The sequence below is a fragment of the Hoplias malabaricus genome, chromosome 1 (genome assembly GCF_029633855.1).
Source record: "Hoplias malabaricus isolate fHopMal1 chromosome 1, fHopMal1.hap1, whole genome shotgun sequence".
Lineage (NCBI taxonomy): Eukaryota > Metazoa > Chordata > Actinopteri > Characiformes > Erythrinidae > Hoplias > Hoplias malabaricus.
The window spans coordinates 40,304,104-40,329,872 of NC_089800.1; the positions used below are offsets into that span (position 1 = coordinate 40,304,104).

The 25,769-nt window shown below is 38.6% G+C and overlaps 2 protein-coding genes across 5 annotated transcripts; both read left to right on the forward strand.

Annotated features, from left to right (window-relative positions):
• The first annotated feature begins 1,671 nt into the window (after positions 1-1,671).
• Positions 1,672-13,321, forward strand: LOC136665094 (synaptotagmin-like protein 2). Its single transcript, XM_066642695.1, has 8 exons — positions 1,672-1,773; positions 5,299-5,609; positions 7,589-7,740; positions 9,292-9,382; positions 12,026-12,083; positions 12,267-12,378; positions 12,506-13,077; positions 13,265-13,321. The coding sequence occupies exons 2-8, from the start codon at positions 5,509-5,511 to the stop codon at positions 13,319-13,321; spliced, it is 1,143 nt and encodes a 380-aa protein (XP_066498792.1). The 5' UTR covers positions 1,672-1,773; positions 5,299-5,508.
• LOC136690301 (synaptotagmin-like protein 2) lies at positions 13,293-25,312 on the forward strand. Of its 4 annotated transcripts, XM_066662560.1 has the most exons (14): positions 13,293-13,474; positions 13,609-15,414; positions 15,670-16,395; positions 16,845-16,937; positions 17,320-17,373; positions 19,390-19,484; positions 20,223-20,336; positions 20,489-20,658; positions 22,119-22,221; positions 22,462-22,623; positions 22,755-22,833; positions 22,998-23,097; positions 23,856-24,061; positions 25,026-25,312. In XM_066662560.1, exons 1-14 carry the CDS (start codon positions 13,417-13,419, stop codon positions 25,172-25,174), a joined length of 3,915 nt encoding a protein of 1,304 aa, XP_066518657.1. In that variant the 5' UTR covers positions 13,293-13,416; the 3' UTR covers positions 25,175-25,312. The 4 variants fall into 4 exon arrangements, with proteins under 4 accessions (XP_066518657.1, XP_066518658.1, XP_066518659.1 ...); XM_066662561.1 differs by lacking the exon at positions 20,223-20,336; XM_066662562.1 differs by lacking the exon at positions 25,026-25,312 and having other exon boundaries at positions 22,998-23,069; positions 23,856-24,050.
• Positions 25,313-25,769: the final 457 nt, after the last annotated feature.

Sequence of the window (25,769 nt, forward strand, 5' to 3'; positions counted from 1 at the left end):
GCGACAGTCTAGCAGCTGCACTTTTTGACTGGCTGTTGCCCAGCCACTGCTAACTGACTGGTTGATTCCAGTGACCGACTGGTGTTTGCGGTAATTGACTTCTAGCGGCCATGGGCTGCTACTTCCTACTGGCAGAACAACTCTAGTCCTGGAGGGCCAGTATCCTGCAAAGTTTGATGATTCCCTGGTAAAACACACTAAAACTGGCAATTAACAGTTGAGCGGAGTCAGGTGTGTCTGAATAGAAAAATCACACCATGCAGGTCAGTGGCCCTCCAAGACTGGAGTTGTGCACCCCTGAGTTAAGAGATTAAACCCTGAAATATGTTCAGTAGCATTTGTTTCTAATAATTTAGAGAACTTCTCTATTCAGTCACTTATATGGGCACAAAATGTTTGGCATGAGCACAGTTCTGACTGCTCTAAAGAATTTCAGCACATACAACTCTGTGCTGAACCTTAGCAGGTAGTGTTGCAGTCACAAAGCTCCAGGGACCTGGTGGTTGTGGGTTTGAGTCCCGCTCCGGGTGACTGTGAGGAATTTGATGTGTTCTCCCGGTGCCTGTGTGGGTTTCCTCTGGGTGACTGTCTGTGAGGAGTTTGGTGTGTTCTCCCTGTGTCCGCGTGGGTTTCCTCTGGGTGCTCCGATTTCCTCCCAAGTGCAAAAACACACATTGGCAGGTGGATTGGTGACTCAAAAGTGTCCGTAGGCGTGAGTGTGTGTGACTGTGTCTCAATGAATTTCACAGCAACTTTGCATATTACACATCAAAAAATAATTAGCTTTGTTAAAAGTAAATAAAACCAACAAATAGACCTTAATGGTATACATGAAGCAGGCACCCTGTGAAGGTCTGGTGCCCCCTCCAGGGTGTGTTCCTGCCTTGCCCCAAGTTATTCTGGGTAGGCTCCGGACCCATCGTGTCCCTGAACTGGATAAGTTTACTAATCCCAGCAGGGATATTAGGGAAATTATTTTTAGAAATGCTTATTACAGCAATTATTAGTGTAATAATAAAATTGTTTTAGGCACTGGTCTTATTTGAGGTGCACACTCACGAATAGTGCTGTCAGCAAAAGAAAAAAGTGTAATAAACTGAGTAATAAATATTGCTTACACATCTTGAGAAGAAATTGGTAATTACTACACACTACTTTCTAAGGCTGAAACTCAGTGGCTCCCTCGGTACTGCATTGGGTACAAATACTGTACTGCCTTTTCACCCAAATATTGCAATAGTCCAACCCAGGAGCACATTATGGGTTTAGCCACGGATGTAAATTCCCATACTGAACAAACTGTTCTTACTGGCTGTAAAAGGCAGGTTTCCACGATTGACACCGCCGCAGGGAGCAACATTCAGACTAATGAGGGAAAAGATACCTAATGTGTTCTTGAACGCGTGTGTGGTATTACACCGCGTCCCTCTTCCGTCTGTTTACTAAGTGTGAGGACGTTCAAATGTAATATCCCTGTTCTAGAAATACAGTTCACACGAGGAAAACAGAAAGCAGTTGCACTGTGGGATTGTCCTTCCTCTGTGTTAAACACTCTCTCTCACTCACTCCCACTTTGCAAACACAGGAGCAGGATCTGTCGACAGAAGAGAGGACGGTGTGCGTTAAGTGAACAACACATTAACTCCAGCTCACAGGCTCAAAATAAGAAGCAAGGGTTAGATTCACACCCCGAGCTCCACACGCGGTGCTGACTTTATAACCCTGCTGCTGTTTGACGGAGTTCGACTCTCTGTGCTCTCTCTGTGGAAACAGGTAAGAGCTTGACTCAGTTTTATACCTATCTACTGTGATTAGCTTATGTGTACATTAATGCACACCCCTCAAATAAGAACTAACGTGTTCAGCGACAATTTATTAAGGGAATTGTTTTGGAAATTCAGGCAAATGGCTGATTTTTCAAATGTATTATGTATGTATGTTCCTCCGGGTGACTGTCTTTGAGGAGTGTGGTGTGTTCTCCCTGTGTCTGCGTGGGTTTCCTCCGGGTGACTGTCTTTGAGGAGTTTGTTGTGTTCTCCCAGTGTCCACATGGGTTTCCTCCGGGTGCTCCGGTTTCCTCCCACAGTCCAAAAACACACACTGGCAGGTGGATTGATGACTCAGAAGTGTAAATGAATTTCATAGCAGCTTTGCATATTACACATCTAAAAATAATTAGCTTTGCTAACAGCAAATAAAACCAACAAATAGACCTTAATGGTATACATGAAGCAGGCACCCTGTGAAGGTCTGGTGCCCCCTCCAGGGTGTGTTCCTGCCTTGCGCCCAATGATTTCAGGTAGGCTGTGGACCCACCACAAACTGGATAAGCGGTTACAGATAATGAGTGAAAGAATGAATAAATATTACATAGTGTTCCTTTATGCTGAAGCCTTCTCTTTTATGTAGGTTATTGTAGTTGACTGAAGTTTCATTATTCTCACAGTTATAGCACACACACACACACACACACAAGATATCTCTTTATTCCTTTCAAGTCTCCCTCCAGTGAAATCCCCAAAACTCCTCTCTTTTCATCATAATTAGGTACATAATGAGAAATGGTTTCCAAGAAAAAACATCCAATGATGCATTACCAGTTGCTCGGATGTAACTCACTTAGCCTTCATTCAGTGATATGTCTCTGTGAATATGCGAATCGTCCCTGCCAGTTACCCCACCACAACAAGCCTGCAACTTGAAAGCCCCACCCCATATGTTGACATGACTAAAGGTTCATTAGATTTAAGACACAAAAATCCCTGGTTCTCTTTTTGTGACCATTTGAGTCTGTCTTCAGAATGCTGAAGTTCAAATGCTCAGCCATGACTCTGGCTGCTTATTTCACTCATGTTCCATCTTCTACAATGTAAACAACATCACATAGACATGTTAACAGGGCGAAACCTAATTTTCACTGGAGGAGGTCTTTAATGTGGTTAATCGACTAACCTTATCACAAACCATGTTACATAATCTTCAACAAGCTGTAGCATTTTTGGTGATTTGCCTACGTTTCCAGTTGGTTTTAATGGGTCCAGGTCTACTGGTTTCAATCATCTGTTCATAGAACTGTTTTCCACTCTTATTGCTGATACACAAGTTTAACAAATATTGAAGTTTTCTATTTCATTCTCCCCAAGAATTCATAATACGCAAGGTCTCAGAGAGCTGTACTGTTTTTACACCCCAGAAATAAATGTCATTATCCAGTTACTTTAACCTAATTACAAGCCAGAAGACAGTGTACGGAAACTGACTTCTCTAAAGGATTCCTTGTGACTGACTGAGTGACTTTAACCATGGATGAGCCTGATTTAATTATTACCTTCATGTTATTCATATTTTAGTATTACTTTGGTGTGAAATATGGTTCTGCACCATAAGAAATGTCCCTCTTTCTGTCATTTGAGACTTATTCAATCGAACCAAATTGAATTTGTCGTGAAGGTCTATGTCAAAAACACAGAAGAACACAACTGAATAGTGAAGGATGAACTGAATGGTGTGACATTATTTGTCTAAAATCCATAGGTGATAAATATATCTACTTAGCTACAGTGTATGTCCTATAGTTTGTAGTCACATTTTATAATAAGCAAATTCAGCTAATTTAAGGAGAGCAAATTGCTGACACCAATCTTCAACTGGACATAAACACACACACACACACACACACACACACACACACACACACACACACATCATGTATTATCTCCAGACCAAAGGTGCGAATTATAAGCATGGGCTGTGGGAGGGTGGGGGGGGGGGGGGGGGGGGGGGGGGGGGTTGGTGGCAGGCTCTTGCCATTGGGTCTGAAAGCAGAGGAACTGTTTTTATGTGAAGATGGAGCTCCATCTAATATCTTTGTTATGAGCTGAAGAAGTGTTTGTGATCCAGAATAGTCATCCTAGACAGTACATGATGACACTAAGGTATATTTGGCTGAATGCAATCAAATCCACACAGCATACATTCTATCATTTAGTGTAAAGTCTTTCTACAAGAGTGGAGATGGACACATGTCCATTCAGGTCTGCGCTGACATTATCAAGGTGATGAATTATTGTTCTTGAACATGATTTGGTTCAGTTCAGCCCTGCACCTTCTGTCACTGGTGTGTTTGGTTTTGATCATGCAGTAAAACTGAGTAAATAACCTCTTCAACATCTTTGCTCAAATATTTGCTCAGCTAACATAGACACTGTAGTTATGAATGTAAAATTTAATCATGTGATGGTCATCTGAAGAAGGGGCAATTCTCAGGTTTATTTTCCTTTTCTTAAAGACCAAAGCCAAATACATTTTAAATGTGTGACATGTATTAAGTGTAATATTAATATCCTAATATTAATGTGATAATGTTAATAGCTAGGTAACTGTTGTATTAGTCAGTCCATTTCAAAGTGTTTTGTGTTAAAAGGTGTAGTGGAAAAGGAGGGTATAGTGAGTGCTTTGGGTCACTTTTTATAAAAAAGATGTTACAGCTCTGAACAGCATATATTTGAGCTTCACACTCAATTAACTATTGCTGTATATAAACATGTTGTGTTGGTTACAGGTTGAAAATTTGAAGGAGCACATTTTCAGGGTTGTTTGATGGATGTACAGGTCACATTATGGATATTAAGAAAAGCCTGAATATATGTCGAATTGTATTTGAATAAAACTAGTTACTTAAAAGAGAATATACCTCTAGTTCAGTTGCAGTGGGTTGTTTTTGTAAACACTATCTCTTCCAAACAAACACATGTTTTTTCCTAGTCATGCAGCACTCTTAGACCAGTTGTTTTTAATGTAAGGTTTAGGGGTGGGCGATAAGGCCCTAAAGTTATATCACAAGATTTCCGAGTACTTTTCCACGATATCGATATATTTAATGATATGACAAAAAATGTTAAAATATATTATAAATTTCAAGAGCAGACTATTGCAACAAAATAAATGTTAAAGTATTCAGCGGAAACAAACAAAATATGTGTAAACATTTTTTGTTATTTTGCAAATCACAGCCACAAACCCAAAATTCAGATTTTGAATAAAATAATGAAACAAATCAATCTATTCCAAAACTAAAATGCAGAATATTTAGTGTGTGTGTATAAACAGCAAATTATACAGATGTTATCGTGAACGATACAATATGGCACAACCCTACAGTTAGTGCTTTGTTAGATTCTCTCAATGTACTTTTGGAAATTCACAAAGTGTCTGAATAATAAATCAGCCATTTTCTGTCCTATGTTGATGTGTCCAAGCTTGAAGATACTGAACATACTCTGCTTGTGTGGTTTGCAGGTAGAGTTCTGCAGTGGAGTAGGATGAAGGTTGCAGATGGCCAGAAGCTGTGCTGTAAGTGAATCAGTTGTAAACATCATCAAAATATTTTGCCTTCAGCTCTCTAACAGCACCACTTCATTGGTGCCAGCGTAGAGACGAAGATCCCCAGGAGCTTCCTTCTAGTAGGTTCAGAACTAAACTGTGAGAGGACAGGGGAGGAAACTTATCATGATTGACCTGAGCTATCTAACAGAGGAGGAGCAGGAGATGATTATGACCGTGTTAAAGAGGGATGTAGAGTTGAAGAAGTCAGAGGAGAACCGAATCAAGTAAGTTCCCTTCGTTGCTTGGTTCTATATACCTTCAAGTGTTTGAATTACAAACAGGCTTTTTCAAGGCTTTTGGCAAGAACAAACGATAAAGCGATAAAGTTATGTTTGTTCCATGCTGCAATAAAGGCAGATTCTGAGTCTTATCAAAACCTCAGCATTGCTACAGAGTGAGTCAGCTTTAAAGCTAATCTTCACAGTGCAACAATCAAGTAGTGCTGGAAAAAGAGCAATACCAGAGAGCTTGACTGGGTCCTCCACTTTATTAGACCCACTAAAAAGAGTGAACATTACTGAACCACCAGCACTAAACAGTGTTATTAAGAACTCGACATGTAGTGGAGCAATTTGGCCAACAGACACAATTGACCTGGGACATTTTGTGATCTCAGGTTCAAATAGCAAAAACGCAGTGTCTGGGAGCTTGTGTGCCAACATGAAAGGAAGAATGCAGAAACCTGGTGATTTCCATGCATTCAGCCGTGGCCTAGCTCAACCTTGGATAAAAGGATTAAATCTAGCCTTGTGGAATAATTGTCTTGGCCTTTTCACATGACCAGCATAATTTCCCTGAAAAAGAAGATGTGTTCCACTGGCCACGGACAGGCACATGATCTTAATCAAACTGTTTGGATTTACTGCCGACATTCATAACATGTTGATTAAGTGCATTATATGTTATGACTGTTTTCAAACCTTTTGTTCATTCATACAAACTGGATTGACATCAGCAGCTATTAACTTGACCTGGCCAAATGAGAATTTGGAGTCAAAATGAGTACCAGAGGTTGTTCAGAGCAAAGTATTTTCTGTTTTGACCTTTGCAGATGAAAACAGATACTTAATATGTGGTTACTATATTGTGGCTTTACTGGGTATGAAACCTTTAGGCTGATAACTTTAAATCTGGGGAAACACATAATAATTATATGACTGAAGTATTGCTATCAAAATTAACAAGCTACCGCATGTTAAATCATGCAGGGATTTAACCACCACCTGGCCACACTCTCCTCTCATAATTCACCCTTTTTACAGATTATTACATTGATTTTTTTTTGTTTGTTTTATATTTAATTATCCACTACTACAATTTTCGGTCTTAAGAAAAGACAGTGCGACCGATCGAAGCAAATTAATATACAATTAATAAGTTGGTTTTTTTTTTAATCAAACAGCCCTAAACTGAATAGAAAGATGCTCTGTATATGTGTGTGATGGGCAGCCATGTTCTCTCCCTTAATAAAGCAAACATAGCTGTGTTGTTTGTAAGCCAGCACAGGCAATATTTGTCATTTAGGAGGTTCCAGAGCAAAGGGATAGTACTTAAACTTTTTATTGTCATGTTGAAGTCAGCTGTTTTGAACTTTACCTTGCAGAAAATTCCTGGATTAACTTTCAGTGCAACTGAAAGTGTTGCTGATGAGGCAAACAAGTGTTGGACTCTTGGAATGTATGGCATTTGTACTTAATTATTTAATTGCGATGAGACACAATTAGGTTATGTATTACGTAGCTGTTGTAAATGTGTCTTCGGGTACAAAGGGTAAAGGAAGAAATGTAAACAAGAGTAATGTAGTAAGTAGTTAGTTGACTCAAATATACTTAAAATATCTTGCTATATTTGGACCGGCAGGATTGGCTTTTATGATTGGGTGTAGTTTGACATGAGAATAAACTGACACTTAGGTCCCCTTTACGGCAACAATTTTATGCTTAAAAACTTATCTCTGTTCATCGGAATGGCAAGTTATTTCCAGTAAAAAAATCCCCTAATGCCCGTAATGAATTAAAAGTGGCTTAGAAGTAACTCTATACCTTTCCTTTTATCACCTGTGGCTGGACAACCCTGCCCCGCCAGTTATGTTGTTACGTTTAAAAATAAAAACACACAAAATAGCTGAAGACATTTACAACCACAGGCTTTTGTACCATTTGAATGGACTGAACTTTTTTATAACACTCTTTTGAACAATTAGGCACTTGCAAAACCTGGATCCTGAAGAGTGCAGACTAAAGTACATGACAGGGGAGTGGTTCTATGAAGCAAAGTCTCAGAGACACCAGGACAGGATTCATGGCTCTGAAATAATCATGGCATCCATGAAACAGAAGAAACCCATGACAATGGGTAAGTGTCCAATGAAGATTTTTAATGTACCTCTGGAGAAATGTTTAAGATCTAGAAATATATCAATCTAATAAAATGTCTAACAGGACAGGACAAGGCCTTAAAAGGCAGTACAAGCCATAAGGTTGTAATGAGGTTTCACAATATAGGCTTTAGCTTTGGGATTTGTGCGCATCGTCATCATCATCTTCTTTGCCGTTTAATCCATTTCAGGGTTGCGGTGATTTGAGCGCATGTAAGTGTTAATTTACTTGTTAGTTGAGAAGAGGAATCAAGTTCAATGTACAGAGGAAGATACTGAGAATACAGTGGATATGTCTGGAGTCCTGCAGTAAAGAGGGGAAAGAGTATTAAACAGTACATTCAGATTCTCTCTACACCTGGCAGTAGCATATGTTCTGGGTGATTGGTTCATAAATGGTGCAATTGTGAACAGGGTACTATGCATTTGGGGTAGTTTGAGAAGTATTTTGGCATGTCACATCTGTAGTGTCAATGGGAATGTGCCCTGATGTGTCCCCTAAAGCAGTGGTTCCCATGCTTTTTCTGCCATTGCCCCTCTTTTTTAGGCACTGGAATTTATATTAAACTGCAACTTCTTATTGAACAAAATGAAATAAAGTTACAAATCACTTTTACCGTGTAATTATTAAAGAGACATACGTTTTGTATCTCATTCATTTGACTCATTCAACTGCTTTACAGCAACAAATTACCACCCATCAGCATCATTGTCCTAGTCATTGTCCTGTCTATAGAGTGTGTAACAGTTGGTACTGGAACATGAGTGAGGATTCGCTGCGTATCTCTTTCTGAAAACAAATGCAGCAGAAGTGTGATGGAAGTCAGATTACAAATGGTCACTTGAGGCACATTCAAAATGCCACGTGTGTACAGCTATCCATTTTTGAAGGACCTTGTGATGGGATCCCAAGACATGTTAACGCAGGTGTCAACAAACCTAAGTCCACTCACAAATTAAGTAAATAACAAAGATACTCTCATAACAGCTGTGCACGTCAAGTCTGACTTGAATTAGAGAGTAAGGGAACGGTCAAATGTAAAGGCCTAAGTGACTAAGACATAAAACCAAATTGTTACACGGTGAGTCTTTGCCATCACTCGGTCCGATGAGTCCTGTATTATTTGTTCGCATGGATGACCTGTTACATATGCCCCACTTATCTGAGGAAGAGATTACGCCAGTGGGAAGAAGACAAGCAGATTGAGTTTGATGTTCTGAACAGTGATCTAATGGGAAATCCCTGGGTCTGGGCTGTACTGTTTGTCAGATTGATCTTTACCTCTTAACACACCAGAATATTAAGCAGGCGAATTTAATTTTTTGGTTTATTTGTACATACTACTGCATTTCCCATTCAAATAAACCCACATAAATAATATATTATGATTTTATACTTGTAAACATAATGCAAAAGTTATGCATTCATAAGCAAATTGAATCACTCTATTTATATTATTTTTTCTAATTCACTATACACCAAGAGTTGCGTTATCTTCAGTAACGTGTCATGTTTTTCTTCCCTTTAGAATTTCTGACTCAGTCGTGGCGAGAAAGATCCAGTAAATATAATAATGACCCTACAACACTGAAACCAGGGACATCAAATAATCAGAAAAGGTGATCGTCCATGTTCCAGCCATGCACTAGAATTTATACTCATTATAATTCTGCACTGCTTGTCTGTCCTGATGCAGTTTGTGTAATGGAAGGCCTTTAACGAATGATGAGTGCATTATGGAGATACTGTAATAAGGATTATATGTTCATGTATATAGCTCTCATAGCTTAGAAGGATTAGTGGGGCTGATGTACTAGAGAGTAGCCCTGTATTGTCAGAGGAGTTGGAACAATACAAAAGTTATTATTCTTTGCATTTGCCAGGATCTTGTACTGTGCTTTTTTTTTTTTTTTTTTAACTGTTTGAGCAGTTCCTTCCTCTCCCATTAGTTCATGTGTGTTTTATAGGTGCGGATATCGTATGATTTGAAGTGCCCGATGACTCAGTTGAGAGTCAACAGAGGCGTTTGCATTCTTTGGTTTCAGAAGACCTTAGTTTTAAAGCATCTGTCAGATGCTCTAAAAGGATATATATATTTGACAGTTTATAATGGAGAGGAAAGGGGTTTTCTTCTGTTTTCTATTTGAACAAATTAGATCTGTACGAAAAAAAGAATTTAAGATGTTGCAATGAGTTTAGAGCACAGGTGGAGCATGCCACCAGTTATGGACACATTCAGTCATCAAATTAATGAAAAGCCTAGGCTTGTTAAATCATAACCTCCATTATTCGGTATCATGGACTACAGTGCAACTAGCTGTTTAGGTTGCTTTACAGTGTGAAATGTTCAGGCTGTATGAAGCATAATTTCTGTGCAGATTGACAATCAGATGAAGCAACAGAAAGCAAAGTTGCATACAACAACTTTCATTACTCCAGTAGTTAGCCAAATCACCAGCTTGTATTTTTGACACACCACATTCTCTAACAACCTCAGGTTCATTTCTATACAGTATATTTGATATTTAGTATGTTCTTCTTATGTTAAGTCTGTTACAGTTGTACTTAATTTTACTCATCCTGTCTTAGAAGCACTGAAAATCTTTTAGAATCATTTCATTATTTGAGTACAAAAGAAATCTGCACTTTGTGCATCCAAACAGGAGAAAATGAATATTGTAGTTAAATTGATTCTTTTAGTAACTGACATAATGACAAGCTGAAAAAAAAACACAACACTGTGTAAAATTTGTCAGTAAAATCTAATTTTCTATCATGTATTTTTTATTGTTAATTGAGCAGATGAAATTAATTTTCGAAAATCATTTTAAATTTGTTATCTGTAGGGGTGGGCAATAAGGCCCTAAAATAATATCATAATATTTCAGGGTATTTGGCAATAAAGTTTTTCTTTGCAATATGAAAAAACACTGAATAAATAAAATAAATGTTATATTAAAATAAATTAGAATAAACTATATCTATTTTTAATATATATTATTACATATATAAATATATTAGTATTACACCCAGAATCACTGGGTGCAAGGCAGGAATACACTCTGAAGGGGCGCCAGTCCTTCGCACACATTCATACATATGGACTCTTTTGAGTCGCCAATCCACCGAGCGGGAGGAAACCAAGCACCCGGAGAACACACCACACTCCTCACAGACAGTCACCCGGAGGTAATCCACGCAGACACAGGGAGAACACACCACACTCCTCACAGACAGTCACCCGGAGGTAATCCACGCAGACACAGGGAGAACACACCACACTCCTCAGAGACAGTCACCCGGAGTAAGGTTTGAATCCACAACCTCAGGAACTTTTACTCCAAATGTGTAGTTTAAAACATTCAGAAGATATGACAAAAGAAAAATTGCTTATTTTGTAAACAACACCTTACAACTTTCCAAGATTATGAACTTTGTATAAAATAAATTAGGTAGTATATAAATCTACCACACAACTAAAGTGCAATAAACTTGAATATAAATAGCAAATGTAAACACTTAAAAAAACCCTTAAAGCTTCACAGTAAATTACAAAACAGATACAGAATATTCGCTGTGCTGAGTCAGTGCAGTTAATCTGCTTGGGTTAGAGCTCATCACCTGTTGAATAATTGTAATGGCACTTTTGATTTCATCTTAACCAGGTTCTACTTGAGGTGGTGAGAGAGATTAGATGTGTTTCCCCCTTCTGTAGTTATATGGTTCTTTCATTTCTTACATCTGATATTTTATAACTAAACCAACTCCACACTAATGAAGTCACTCACCTATTTTTTGCGCAAATTGTGCAAACCTCAGAGCCACATTCCATGACACTTCACTGTGCCTAAATGACTAATATAAAGAATGCATGCTACATTATGGGTAACTGTATACCATCATTACATAAACAAGTCAGAATATCACGATTATCATGAAATTGAGTTTTTTGATCATTTTAGAAAATTTTATTGCGAATGATACGATATGGCACAGCCATATTGTCAGCCATTGCCTGATGTGACATCTGTGTTTTGACTGGCTGTTGAGTTGAGACGCAACTGTTGTGCCCGAGTTTCAAACAAGATCCAAGAGTGAATTGCATTGGAAGAAATTTAAGTTGCATAAAAGTAACCTAGGTTTAACTGTTTAACTGTTAATAACAGTACATTTTAGGATATTTGAATAATTGACCTCATTTTCTGTGATTTCACATTCTCATTGATTTTTGCAAATTAATTTTTTTTATGTTTAAACAACAGTGGAACTTCAGAAGCCCAGAAAGACAGACTGAATTCAGGAATACGGTCACCATCCAGAGTATGTGAATGATTCGCTTTTGTGGCAAAGAGTTTTTTGGAATTTAATTATAAATGAATGCTTTGTGTTTAAGTTTTAGTCAAAATCTACTTATTATAATATTAAATATAATCTATAAAAGTAGAATACAATATAAGTCATGTCAGCTATATTTACATAATTGCACTTTTTCCTGTGTTTCAGCCAAGGCACAACCCGTTTAATACTGTTCAATTGGATCTAGACCGTGGGGAGACTAACAGCCAGCCACCAAATGCAGCACCAGGTCCTGGCACTAAGAAAGCATTACTGACAGGTTATTAAACATGTTGTCTAAAATGTAAAATAGATCTACACATACATACACAATATTTCAGAATGAAAAGATGGTATTAAGTGAAGTAATTTCATCAAGTGCTGGTTTCTCTCACATTTATATGCAGGAATGATGCCTCCAGTACAAAATTGTATAACAACAGAAACATGTACCAAAAGTCAAGTTCCTGACACACTACAAGAATTAGCCCCTCTGCAAAAACCTGTGCCAAGGAAGAGAACCAGACTCTATCAACTCCAAAGCTCTGTAACAGACAGCACCAGCTCAGTGTCCACCCAGAGTGTGTCTACAAGTTCAGGCTTAAAGTCTCCTACCTCCACACAAAGTGTATCTACAAGCTCCACTATCAGTTCCCCTATATCCACCCCAAGTGTCTCTACATGCTCAGAAAGCAAGTCTACTGTGTCCACTCAGAGCCAGTCAACAAATTCAGGCATGATGTCCCCTCTACCCAGAGGCATCCTCAAACACAGTTCCATCTACAACTCCAGTAACTCTAACATCAAGAACCATTTCCCACAACCTTTGAACCGCAGTAGCCTGACTCCCACCAGGACTTCTCCAGAACAAGAATATGCAATAACCAAAGGTGGAACAGAGTCTCCTCTCATTTCCCAACATGAACAATCAGTAAGCGCCTCACAACCAAAGCCAACATTGCCAAAATCACGCTTGCCAGTGAGATCCTCAATGCTGTTGAATAGGTCAGAAGAGAAAGAACATGAAAAACCAAAAATTCAGCCACGTAGGAGTCTGAGTTCCAGTGCACGATCAGATGATGAACACAGAACCATAGACACACAGAATACTGCTAGGCAAAAACATGACAATAATATTCCTAACTTGTTACTTCCTGCTAAACCAGATTATCAAAAGCTATCTAATGAAAAAAAGGAGGAACCTCGGTCTCTTCCTAGAATAACTGTCAAATCACCATATGAAGCCCTCCTGGACAAACCATCAAATGGGACGACTGTCCCACAAGTCTCACTTTACAAGCTGAAGGAGGAGGACAATATGTTGTCTAAGAATGAAAAGACACAAGTACATAGAGATCATCATCCCAAAACTATTGGTAAGATCAAAAGTGTTTTTCTAATTTAACAAAATCTTATATGATCTGTATATTCAGTATTCAGTACTCTCATAATTTCTGGCTTTATTCCAATAATTATTCAACAAAATGTCTCTTCGTTCATGTTTTCTCAGAGTATGAAGTCACTAGCAGAGTTGGTGCCTCCCTAAAAGATGATGCTCCTTGCCCATCAAATAATTCCAAAATAGATGATGCTTTATTTCGGTCTGACATTGGCTACAGTCCACCTACATTTAATATAAATACAAAGACCAATACAAAATCTGAGGACTACAAACAGCCCCTCATTTTAGATTCCCATGCTCCAAATCCTGATGAGGAACACGGAAACTCAATTGCTAAAGTCCTGGAATGGTTTAGCCGGAGCTCAGACAGCAGCGAGAAACTTGACTTTGTGGACAGTGTGCAAGACATGGAGGATGACATGAAGATCGAAGACATTGATTTTGAAGATGCTCCAAGGACCAAAGCAGAAGACAATGTTTACGTGATCATTCCCAGACAAAGCAGTGAGAGTGGTCAAAGGCAGAATGATTTGTTTATACAAGATGACTTTGGGGATGAGCTAAATGCTCTTGAAGAAACTCAAAAAGGGAGGGAACAAAGATTTGAACCTAGGCCTCCAAGAGTGGAACCATTCCCTGTTACTGGATTTTCTTTTCAGGCAGAGAATGTCACTCAAAAGATGGACATCCCTGAATGTTCGAAAGAAAAAGGACCAGATTTCAATGATATCATGTTAGACAACACAGACAACAAACACACTCAAATTCAACTGAAGGAGACAAAAGACCCTGAGGACAATCGTCCACCAAAACTTGCTAATTTGAAGTCATTCTGGGAGAAAGGAAATGCTGGTCCTAAAATACTGGTCAGCAGATCAAACTTGAACACTGAAAAGGGAAATAAACTTCTTAACCAAAATAATTTTGACAGGAAAGTTATAGATTACATAGAAGAACCCCCCATAGCTGAACTAGCTTTAAAAGAGAATTATGCAGTGCCTAAAATAAGGAAAAATGCAAGTGTGAAGGAAGATTTGAATGATGATGAGAGTAGGCCTTTGGTCAGAACAAGATCAAAAGATGAACCCAAACAAGAAACAGTTATCAAAGATATGCAACCATCATGGAGATTTACTAATTCAAAAAAAGACAGAGCGATTTCCAATTCCCCAGACACAGATGCCCCCTCATTTTTGCCTCTGAAATCATCGTCACCTTCAGTAGATAGTGGGTCCGTTCTGGGAAGCCAGAGCAATGATAATGTGAGAGGAACTATGACTATTAACTGTAGTGAGGGAGACTGCATGTCTCCAGCAGTGCTAGAGTTGGAGCACAGAAAAAAGACTGAAGAACCACAGGCTAAGTCTGGATTTCCACCTAAATCAAGCTTTCAGCAAACAATTCCAATACCATTAACAAAGCAGAGTAGCCAGCAACAAGACAACAGGGCTGAGAAGATAAAACAGCTCAAATTATTCTGGGAGAAAGAAAAATGGGAACCCAGAATATGTGTCAGATCAGCCGCAGCAGATAGACCTGACTCATCCATGAGCTCCTCTGCAAAGCTGAATAAAAGATTCACCAAATCAGAATTTGACCTTCGAAGAATAGGCACAGAGTCAGATGAAGAATATGAAGAAAATATGCCCTCTTCCAGTGGCAGAGAGTCTCCAAATTTTATTCTTCTTCCATTACGAGACAAGTCAGTCAAAGCAGATGGCATAAACCCTTCACAGTTTAAGACTTTGCGTGAGTTCTGGGCAGGGTCTTCCGGCAAGAACTCAACCTCCTTTGAAAAAAATAACCAGGGACCATTAAGCCCTGAAGTGAAGCTGTTGAGCCCAAAAGCTCAGACTCACAAAGCGATGTTCCAGTACCCACCTGGGGATGTAAAGTTTCATCTGAACCAGTCAGGTAAGACCAACTTTAACCTCCCTTTCTCCCTTTTATGTTTTATATTTCAAAGTGTTTACTTATTTTTTTTTTTGTCTTATAATTTTCTTTTTTGGAAATGTTATGTTATGTACCAAAGTTATATTTTCTTCTTCCATATATATATATATATATATATATATATATATATATATATATATATATATATATATATATATATTAGAAGTGTTTCTTCTAATCTTAGTCATTTTAATAATTCTTTCCATACATTTTTAGGGGAGATGGACAACGTGAGATCATCCCAGTTCCCTCAGCTACGGACGGGATCACAGTCATCCCTGAAAGATACAATGCCACATAAACCTCCAGGTATGCTCAATAAAGGACAAAGGCCTCAAGCTAGAAGGAGCAGCAAAGGAGTTGGAAATGGTAGAGGAAATTCTCTTCGACGTGCCACTAGCATGTTTGCAGTCAACGTGGAAGATGAGGATCTCGATCAAGATTTGCAAACACAATCCAAGCCAGAGCCAGACACAATCGTCCCACAAGTAAGGAAGGCAGCCGATGTGAGTATGTCACCCCCCAGGAAGAATCCAGACACTAATTTACAAATGAAGAAGTCTCCAGAAACCTCCAGGACTAGGGATAAAATCAATGAGCCAAGACCATCAGATTCAGACCCTCAACCTCTTGCCAGGTCATTTGTTCCACGGGATTACCAGCATTACTTGGGTATCACAGAGAACACAGACATATTCACTCCTCCTCAAGACACAAAGCAGATGAGTGAAATGGTCTGCACTTCTTTCAGCACATCTCCAGAGAAGGGCTGCCACTTGAGGTGCTCTCCTGTTCAGGCTAGCACTCCTCTGAGTTCCACAGAGCTTCGTCCTAGGAGGGGGAGCCAGGGCCCACGCCCCAGTGCACAGAGCAATGACGATGTCAACCACAACATTTTAGATTCTGTTGACACCTTGTCCTCTTCTCGGGCAAGTTCAAACTGTAAGACATGCATGTTTATTTTTTCCTAGTTTTTAAAGTCTGTAGATAAGATGTTTAATTAATTTTTCAAGGGGTATTTTACACAAAACAATATTTATAAAGATATGTAACTAACATAGCAATATCTAGTTACAAATTTCATTCATTTCTACCACTCAAATTATGAATTTGGCAGGAGAGGATCAAATTCAGATAGTAATTCTGACTAATTCGTTTATCTTCTATATCACCCTCTACCCCTCCACTGCTATGGCTGAGTCTCTGATTGGTAGGTGTTAGTGTAAATGGATATTTTAATTCATATGCTGGTGTCAAGTGACTAGGCTTTGTGATGAATACTCTACTGTGTTTTTTTTAACTCCTTAGAAATATGCTCCACCATTGTCAGTATGTCTTTACGTTGGTATTATTGTCACTGGTCCTTTATAATTCTAACTCTGACATATCAGGTGATGAGGAGAATCCTGTTCAGAGCGCACTTAAACGGGCTGTCACTAGACCTATGTATCATAAAAGCCTTGAAGACATAACTGCTCTACCAAGTAAGTTTTAGTTTAGTTCACTGTGGTTTACACACAACACAAGTCATGCAAGAATTATTTTTTTATATAATCACTGGCTTTCAAAGCACATTGCAAACACTCTACAGCTCAATTTCTTTAGTCTTTTTTTTTACAATATTAGCTTCCGAAATTGCCATGTTGTGCAAACACACTTCTGTCCACTCTATCTATACTCAGATCTTTTTTTCACAGTAATGAGTTCGTCTTATCATGCAGTAATATAATACCTCCTTTGTCTGTGTCCTGGGTAAAATGTCTCTTTGTGCAACTTAGAATGGGAAGTTCATGAGAATTAGAAAGGAAAGTTTAGGGTTCTGCTGTGTGCTCTACTTTCTATGAGTTTTGTCATTGTCTTCCCCAGAACCATCAAGAAAAAGCAATCAACTAGATGAGTCTTTGCCTAATAGCTACGACAGTAAGAACAACTTCAGAAGTTTTGTTGAGTTTCATTTATTCTGAGAAATATTTTTACAAGCCCCATTTACAGTGAAGTTGGGACATTTGGTAAAATGACAATAAAAACTAGAAGCTGTGATTTGTTAATTGCTATGAAGATTTATTTAATTAACAAAAGCACAAGGAAAATATTCCAATGATTTCACTGAAAAGCATGATTGTACTTAGTAAATATAAACAGATTTAGTAATGAATGCTTGCAACACGGTCCAAATAAAGTTGGGACAGAGGCATGTTTCTACACCTTTCCGTTTAATTACAATTCTTAGTCATTGGGGAACTGAAGATACAAGATTGCAAGTGGTGTTTTGTGCATTGTTGCTTGAAACAAGACTGCAGCGGTTCAACTGTCTGTGGTGGTGTTGCCTACTTCTCCCCATGATGTGTCATAGGTGACTGGACTGCAGGCAGGTCGGTCAAGCCATGTTGTTGTAGAACAAACAGAATGAGGGCTGGCATTTTCTTGCTGAAAATGGACTTGCATGGACATCCCTAGACAATATGTGGCCTCGAGGGCAGCATATGTCTCTCTAAAACCTGGCGCTTGCCTCCACATCAGTGGAACTTCTCATACATGCAAGTCATCCATGTCATGGTCAGTGTTGCACCCCTAACCCCCCAGCCCCCCATATCATGAGATATGTTGGCTTTTCCACCTAACACCTTTAACAGCCTAAATGGTTCTTTTTAACATTGGCACAGAAAACAAAACAATCTTTTCTCATCAAAACAAGCTGAAACATCTGTAGACCAGAGCAGGGGTTCAGAGTAGAATTGATGTGTGGCTTTGCTCTTGCACATTAAAGTCTCAGGGTGCATTATTTGATGCAGTGTCAGACTCTGTTAAGTGACAGCAGTTGTTTTAAGTACTCACAAGTATTTATCACTGTAGTGCGGCAGTTTCTTATGGAGTGCCACCTGAGGCCTTGAAGGTCACACTAATTCAATATTCATCTCCAGCCTTATCCTATGTGGACTGGTGTTTCCATCCATGTTGATGACAAAACACCTAAATTCTTTGCAATCATGCATTGAGAAATGATCCCTATTTGACATCTCTTTCATAAAGTTTGACATAAAGTGATTACCTTTTGCTTGCAAAGTCTGCACCTTATACAGGGTTGGCCGTTTATATGGATACACCTTAATAAAATGGGAATGGTTGGTGATATTAACTTCCTGTTTGTGGCACATTAGTATATGGGAGGGGGGAAACTTTTCTAGATGGATGGCACCTGAAACTACGGATACTGGAAGCCTGTGCTAGCATTTTCCCTGCAGTGTTGCTATCAGTTTGTGAGTGGGAGAAGAGGGTTGCATTTACAATCCAACACAATAGGCAGCAATTTGAAAACATTTTTGAAGTGGTCAGAAACTTGTAAATAACTCATGAAAGAATAAAGTTACGTTAAAACAAGCACACCATTGTTTTTCTTGTGAAATTCCCAATAAGTTTGATGTGTCACATGACCTTCTTCCCACTGAAAAACAAATTTGGATCCAAAATGTCCGACTTCAAAATGGCCACCATGGTCACCCCCCTCTTGACTATATACTAATATACCCATATATTAATGTGCCACAAACAGGAAGTTAATATCACCAACCATTCCCATTTTATTAAGGTGTATCCATATAAATGGCCCACCCTGTATATTGATCTGCTTATAGCACCCTGTGTACAGTGAGACATGAATATTCTACAAACTTTTCACTCTGTCCCAACTTTCTTGTGTTTTTAGGCATTAAATTCTAAATTTGTTTATATTTAAACACAGTCATGTTGTTCAGTTAATACCGTGAATACAAATAAAAACATGTATTTGTGCTTCTGTCAGTTAAATACAGTTTCAAAAGAAATGAGTAAATCACAGATTCTTGTTTTCATTGCATTTGACAGATGTCTCAGCATTTCTGGAAATAGGGTTTGTACATATGCGTAATATTGCAATGATAAATGTGTTTTTCCCATCAGACTCCAGCACTCCATCCCCACCCTCATCCTCCTTCTCAGATGTGGAGCATGTGAGGAATCTGAGCAAGTCTGTCCCCTCTTTCTTACTGGATGAGGTAAAACATGTTCTGTCCCAAGCTCTAATACTGAAGGACAGTGCAACATATGCAAAATATCTGCAGTCCACAGTGGCCAAATTCCACTGATTTACTGTAGGGGGATTTTGTCCATTCAATCAGTTCCACTAACCACACAGAAGCACGTTGTAGCATCCTGTAAATGATCAGGACCCACATAGAGCCAGTGTGATTTGGGGTGGTGGATCATTCTCAGCGCTAAAGTGACACTGACTTTGTGGTAGTGTGTTAGTGTGTGTTGCTCTGGTACAAGTGGATCAGACACAGCAGTGCTGCTGGAGTTTTTAAAGTGTCCACTGTTAGACACACCTCCCTCATTGGTCCACCTTGTAGATGTAAAGTCAGAGACAGTAGCTCATCTGTTGATGCACAGTTTGTGTTAGCCTCTAGTTCTTCATCAGTGGACATAGGATGCTACCCACAAGATGCTGTCAGCTGGATATTTTTTGTTATTGGACTATTCTCAGTCCACCAGTGACACTGAGAGATTTAAAAACTCCAACAGTACTGCTGTATCTGATCCACTCTTACCAGCACAACACACAAAAGCACATCACCACCATGTCCTGTATGGTCAGTAGAGCTGGTCATAATTGGGCTGTGTGTGTGTGTGTGTGCATGTGTTGATGACATTTGCTTATTGCATACAATATATTTTGAACTCCCTGACAAAAGAGAAGTACACCAAAAGCTGTTTGTGTTTCCTCTGATACCTAGAATGATGGAGGGGAAAGTGACTCCACCTCAGAGTACAATTCTCAAAGCGGCATGCGCTGGAGGAACGGCAGAACCCACACTAACCTTAGCAGCAACTCTGCATCTGTGTCTTCTGTATGTTGATGTTTCTTTGTTTGAGATGCCACTAACATCATTAACTCAATTAAATATTGGCTGGCTTTCTACTGACAGTTTAAATCAGTTTCTTATTCTGTTGCTAGAGCCTTCTGCCCTCTTTGGTTAATCACATGCATCTGAATTCACAGGTTAGTGGCAGCGTGATGAGTGTTTATAGTGGTGACTTCACTAGTGTTGAAGTTCAAGGCACCATTCAGTTCTCACTCAACTATGTGCAGAAGCTGAAGGAGTTCCACATCTTCATTGTTCAATGTCAAAATCTGGCTGCGGTAGATGCTAAGAGGAACCGATCTGACCCGTGAGTACATATATGTTTCTTAAAAATGTTTATATCATGGCACCCTTTTAAAATATAAAAAAATGGAATTCACCCCAATGGAAAAAGTCAAATCACATACACACAGCTGTAATTAGCCATAATTGTCAAGCAATTCTTTCTTGAAAATAAAGTTGTGGCAACAGCTGTCACGTTGTGGGGTCATCAGAGATAAACTTGAACGGAGGTAATTACAGGAGACTTTAATAATAACCAAAAGGAAACTAGACAGAGGGGCTAAACACAGACTACTAAACTCAAGCAAGACTATTTAACTCACTGAACAAAAAATACAAAGACATTGAAACATAAACAATGAACACTAAACAAGGCTAGGCACTAAACAAGAACTAAACAGGACAAAGGGGCTAACATTAAACAAGATGGCTAAGCAGAGCAGAACACATAGAAACTAAACAAGAGCTAAACAGAGCAGGCTAAACACTTCACGGAGAGGATAAACACAAAACAGAGAGGCTAAACATGAAGGTTAATAACATAGAAACAAAACATAGCAAGAATCTTAAGCAAGGACATGAACCACAAACATACATACAATCACAATGACCCACAAACAGGAAACACTGACGTGGACTATAAAAAGACAACACAACGAGGGGGCAGGAACACAAAGGAGGCACAAGAGGGAGAAGCAAAGGCGGAGACAAGGAAGACGGGAACAAAACAAAGTGCCATGCCCTTATAAATACATGACAAACAAAGGAAACAATCATACACAGACAGCAGGCTAGACAGGGCTATACATGACAACAACAGATCAGTCTGAGATTATATTAAATAATTTGCTTGAGAATTAATTAAGATTTTGGCTGCGTTCGCCATATCCAATGGCATATCCATAGCAAACCCTGAAGATACACTCTGAAGATAATGCCCAAAAGGTTCAGATGGAAAATACTGAATTAATCTCTCATTGAAAATTTTTACATACTGAGAGATAAGGTCAGAATATTCAGACTTTTTTCTTGTACATTACTGACACTGGTCCAAACAGGACCAATCACCCAGTCGGCCTCTGTTCATTTACCATGAGTCTGAGCTGGTGCACAAGGGAGGTGAGAGGGCTCCCACAGCTTTGTTTTTGTTAAACGCATGCTTCAGCCCCGATCAACAAAGTGAAAGTAAACAGTCCCTCACCCTCCATCTTCGACAAACTAAATTGAACATGCACTTTTACGTACATCACTAGTCCCACCTGCAATTTTATTTCTGCCCCCATTACTGTTCTGACCCTGTAGCTGCAAAACTTTATAACTATCGTTTTTATTTTTCATTCAGCGACTTCAAAATAGTTTTGACAGCACACCAGACGAAGCCAAACGGCACAGAAAGGCTGATTTAGATATTGCTATTTGTGATATCTGTCTTTATGTTCATCTGGTCTATAGATGTTTAATGAATGTTTGCACTTTCTCTTATAGTTATGTTAAAATTCACCTAAAACCTGACTCTTCCAATTTGGGAAAAAGAAAAACATCTGTGAAAAAGAGGACCTTGAATCCTGTATACAATGAGATTTTACGGGTAAAAAACATTTGCACTGTATAGGAATCAGGCAATATGTGTTTGCTTTCTTAAAAATCAATTAAATTGTGCATTCTTTAAACGGAATTTAAATAATCTTACATGCATAATTCTTTACATGCAATAACTCTTTCATTCAATTTCTGTATGCTTTTTATCTTGTTCAGAGACTTAATAAATCATATGTATTGGAGTTTTTATCATATACAAGGCTAATAATGATCATTATGTCTCATACAGTACAGAGTTCGAATGGAATATTTAAAAACCCAGATCCTTAACGTCTCCGTCTGGCACAATGATACATTTGCCCGAAACAGCTTCCTGGGAGAGATAGAGATTGACCTCTCTACCTGGGATTTTGGAAACACTAAAATTAACTCCTCCTACCTCAAATCAAGGGTATATTTTAGCTGTTTATACACTAATAATTAAATGTTAATATTCTGTGTACATTTTACACCAACTTTGCAAGTACAGCAGTCACTGAATCACTGAATATTTTGCCTTGACCTCTGAATTTCTCCTCTCAGAACACAAACAGCCTCCAGCCTGCAGACGACAGAGGCGAGATGAGACTGGCCATACGATTCTTACCCCAGCTCACCCACTGTAATACTGCATATTTCTTCTCTTCTTTCCTGTCCAAATTCAGAGCTTGTTAAAAACCATAGGTTTTCAACCAAAAGCCATAGGCTATACTACAGATTATATAAAATTGTGGTATTGATAAATATTTATACTCCACGTGTGTAATGCCTGTTTCTTTGATACAGCAAAAGCAGTGCCGAATTCAGGCGAAGTGCATATCTGGGTTAAAGACTGCAAGAACCTCCCGCTGATCAGAGGTGCAACATTAGACCCATATGTTAAATGGTAAAGTTTTTGAACAACGTGAAGAAAATTTCAGAGCTTCTAAGTTATATGATATTATTGTCGAATTTATATCACATAATTACTGTGTATGCCATAAGCTATGGGCTAAGAAGCCTTGGCATATTGTCATATTGCTTCCATATATGTGTACACTGAGTATTGAATATAAGGATGTAGATGTAGTGTAACATAGCCATAATGCTGACTGCTAATAAATCATGATAACAATATATTATCATTAGTAGTGTCGCAGTCACACAGCTCCAGGGACCTGGAGGTTGTGGGTTCGATTCCCGCTCCGGGTGACTGTCTGTGAGGAGTTGGTGTGTTCTCCCCGTGTCTGCGTGGGTTTCCTCCTACAGTCCAAAAACACACGTTGGTAGGTGGATTGGTGACTCAAAAGTGTCCGTAGGTAGGTGTGTGAGTGAATGTGTGTGTGTCTGTGTTGCCCTGTGAAGGACTGGCGCCCCCTCCAGGGTGTATTCCCACCTTGTGCCCAATGATTCCAGGTAGGCTCTGGACCGTGACCCTGAATTGGATAAGCGGTTACAGATAATGAATAATTTTTAAAATATTACTTCATACACAATTTTACTTTTTTGCAGTAAATTTATTTCTTTATAAAACATATATTGATTTATTTTAGTCATTTTACTTCTTTTGTTGTCTAAATGCAGCTTTGTATTGTACAACAGAAAAAATTTTGAAAAAATCACCCAGCCCTGCTACAGATGTCACGTGTGTATATGCTTCCACAGTTTTGTACTGCCCGACACCAGCAAAAAAAGTCGTCAGAAAACCCGGGTTTTGAAGAGGACCACAAACCCTGTGTTTAACCACACAATGGTGTATGACGGCTTCAGGGCAGAGGACCTGAAGGAGGCCTGTGTGGAGCTGACTGTGTGGGATCGGGACCGGCTTGCCAGTCACCTGCTTGGAGGCCTGCGGCTGGGCCTGGGAACAGGTAGAGATGAAAATCTCAAGCTTTGTAAACTTGATCTTGACACATCTATTAATGTGTAATGTTGATTAAAAATCAGCAATAATATGATTATCCATTCATTACATTAAACAGGAAATAAGCATGTGTTTCTTATTAGTCAAAACTTAAACAATGCCAAGCAGCTTAATTAGAAAAAAGTAAAATACTGTGTCCGATTATGCCCTGTTACACCAGCCAACAAACTCCAGCAGGGCTCATGTGGGTTTGAAGATGGTCTAACAGGGTTCAAGATGGGCATGGGCTCTGTGCAGGTAAGTAACGGGGCTATTAGTGGGACCCATGTTGGCTGCATATATATGGGATAAATGTGGCCAGCCCGGTAAATCTCTATATCATATTAGCTCTGTTTTACTCATCCTTGTTATATCACTGAACCTGGAGGGAGTCCATTTATACAGCCAGTATTTAACCCATGAAAAAAACATGCTGGTGCCAAGTGTGCCCAAGTGGGTTTCCTGTATGTATTCCCCTGAGTGTGTTGGCTGGGACATGGACTGACATTTTCAGATGCTTGGCATGTTCCTGTTTGTCAGTAAGAGCAGTAAGTAAAATCATATCAAGTAAAGACTAAACATGAAATATGAGGAAATGTAATTCTCATGCAGACTCAATTATTAGGTTTCAAAGACAACAGAAGACCAATTTATGAACTTATATCCTCTAACATTGTGCAGTTATTCTTAGAAGTGTAAAGAAACTGACCTTTTCAGTTTCAGAACTCTCTGCTCTTTTCTTTTAAATAGCTTTCACTTCATAGATTTTATATTTTCATGTGCTTGATTTACTGAATTCTTATATATGATGCTTGGATTACATCTTGGGCTTCTTTTGAATGTAAAAAAGTGTAAGATTTATGATTATAATTACATTGTAGGATACATTCATAATATTAAGCAGTGACATTGCGTTCTGATTTTTTGTGCAGGTAAAAGCTATGGAGTAAACGTGGATTGGATGGACTCTACTCCTGAGGAAGTGGCTTTGTGGGAAAAGATGATGGACTTACCAAATGAATGGGTAGAGGAAGTGTTGCCTTTGAGAATGGTGACCGCAGCTAAGAATACGCGTAAATAAACTGCTGATAGACCAAGCTCGATACATTTATACATTTTACATAATTAAATATTATAATATATACAATTATAATTAAAAAAACATACATAAGTATTGTTAATAAATGTACTGACATACTTGTGTGTTGACTGGTCTTATTCACATAGTTATATTAAATATTAAAATAATATTAAAATAAAGTAATTTTAAAAAGGAATTTTTATAATGATGTATTTTTCTTTCATAAAATCGTCACTGAACAATGAAAAACAAGTAGCCTCAATGGCGTTTATTGTGTGAAAGTGGTTTAAATACTAATATCCTATATTTTTCTTTTTTATTTTTTTTATTTAAAGCTCATCTGTAAAGTCTGCGGGTTTGTATGTACTAGTTCACATAACCCATGTTTTCAGCCTCTCTATACCACTTAGAATTACACAGGCTATTATTGTTATATATTCATATGACCTTTGTTCTGATTGGCTGGATCACTCCTTATAACTTCATTGCTAATGTAAGTTGCTAAAGTGCAGGGGGCAGATGTAGCAGAAAGAGTGACAGGTATATTTAATTTTTTTTTTTTTTTTTTTTTTTTTTTTGTATGCTACATATTACT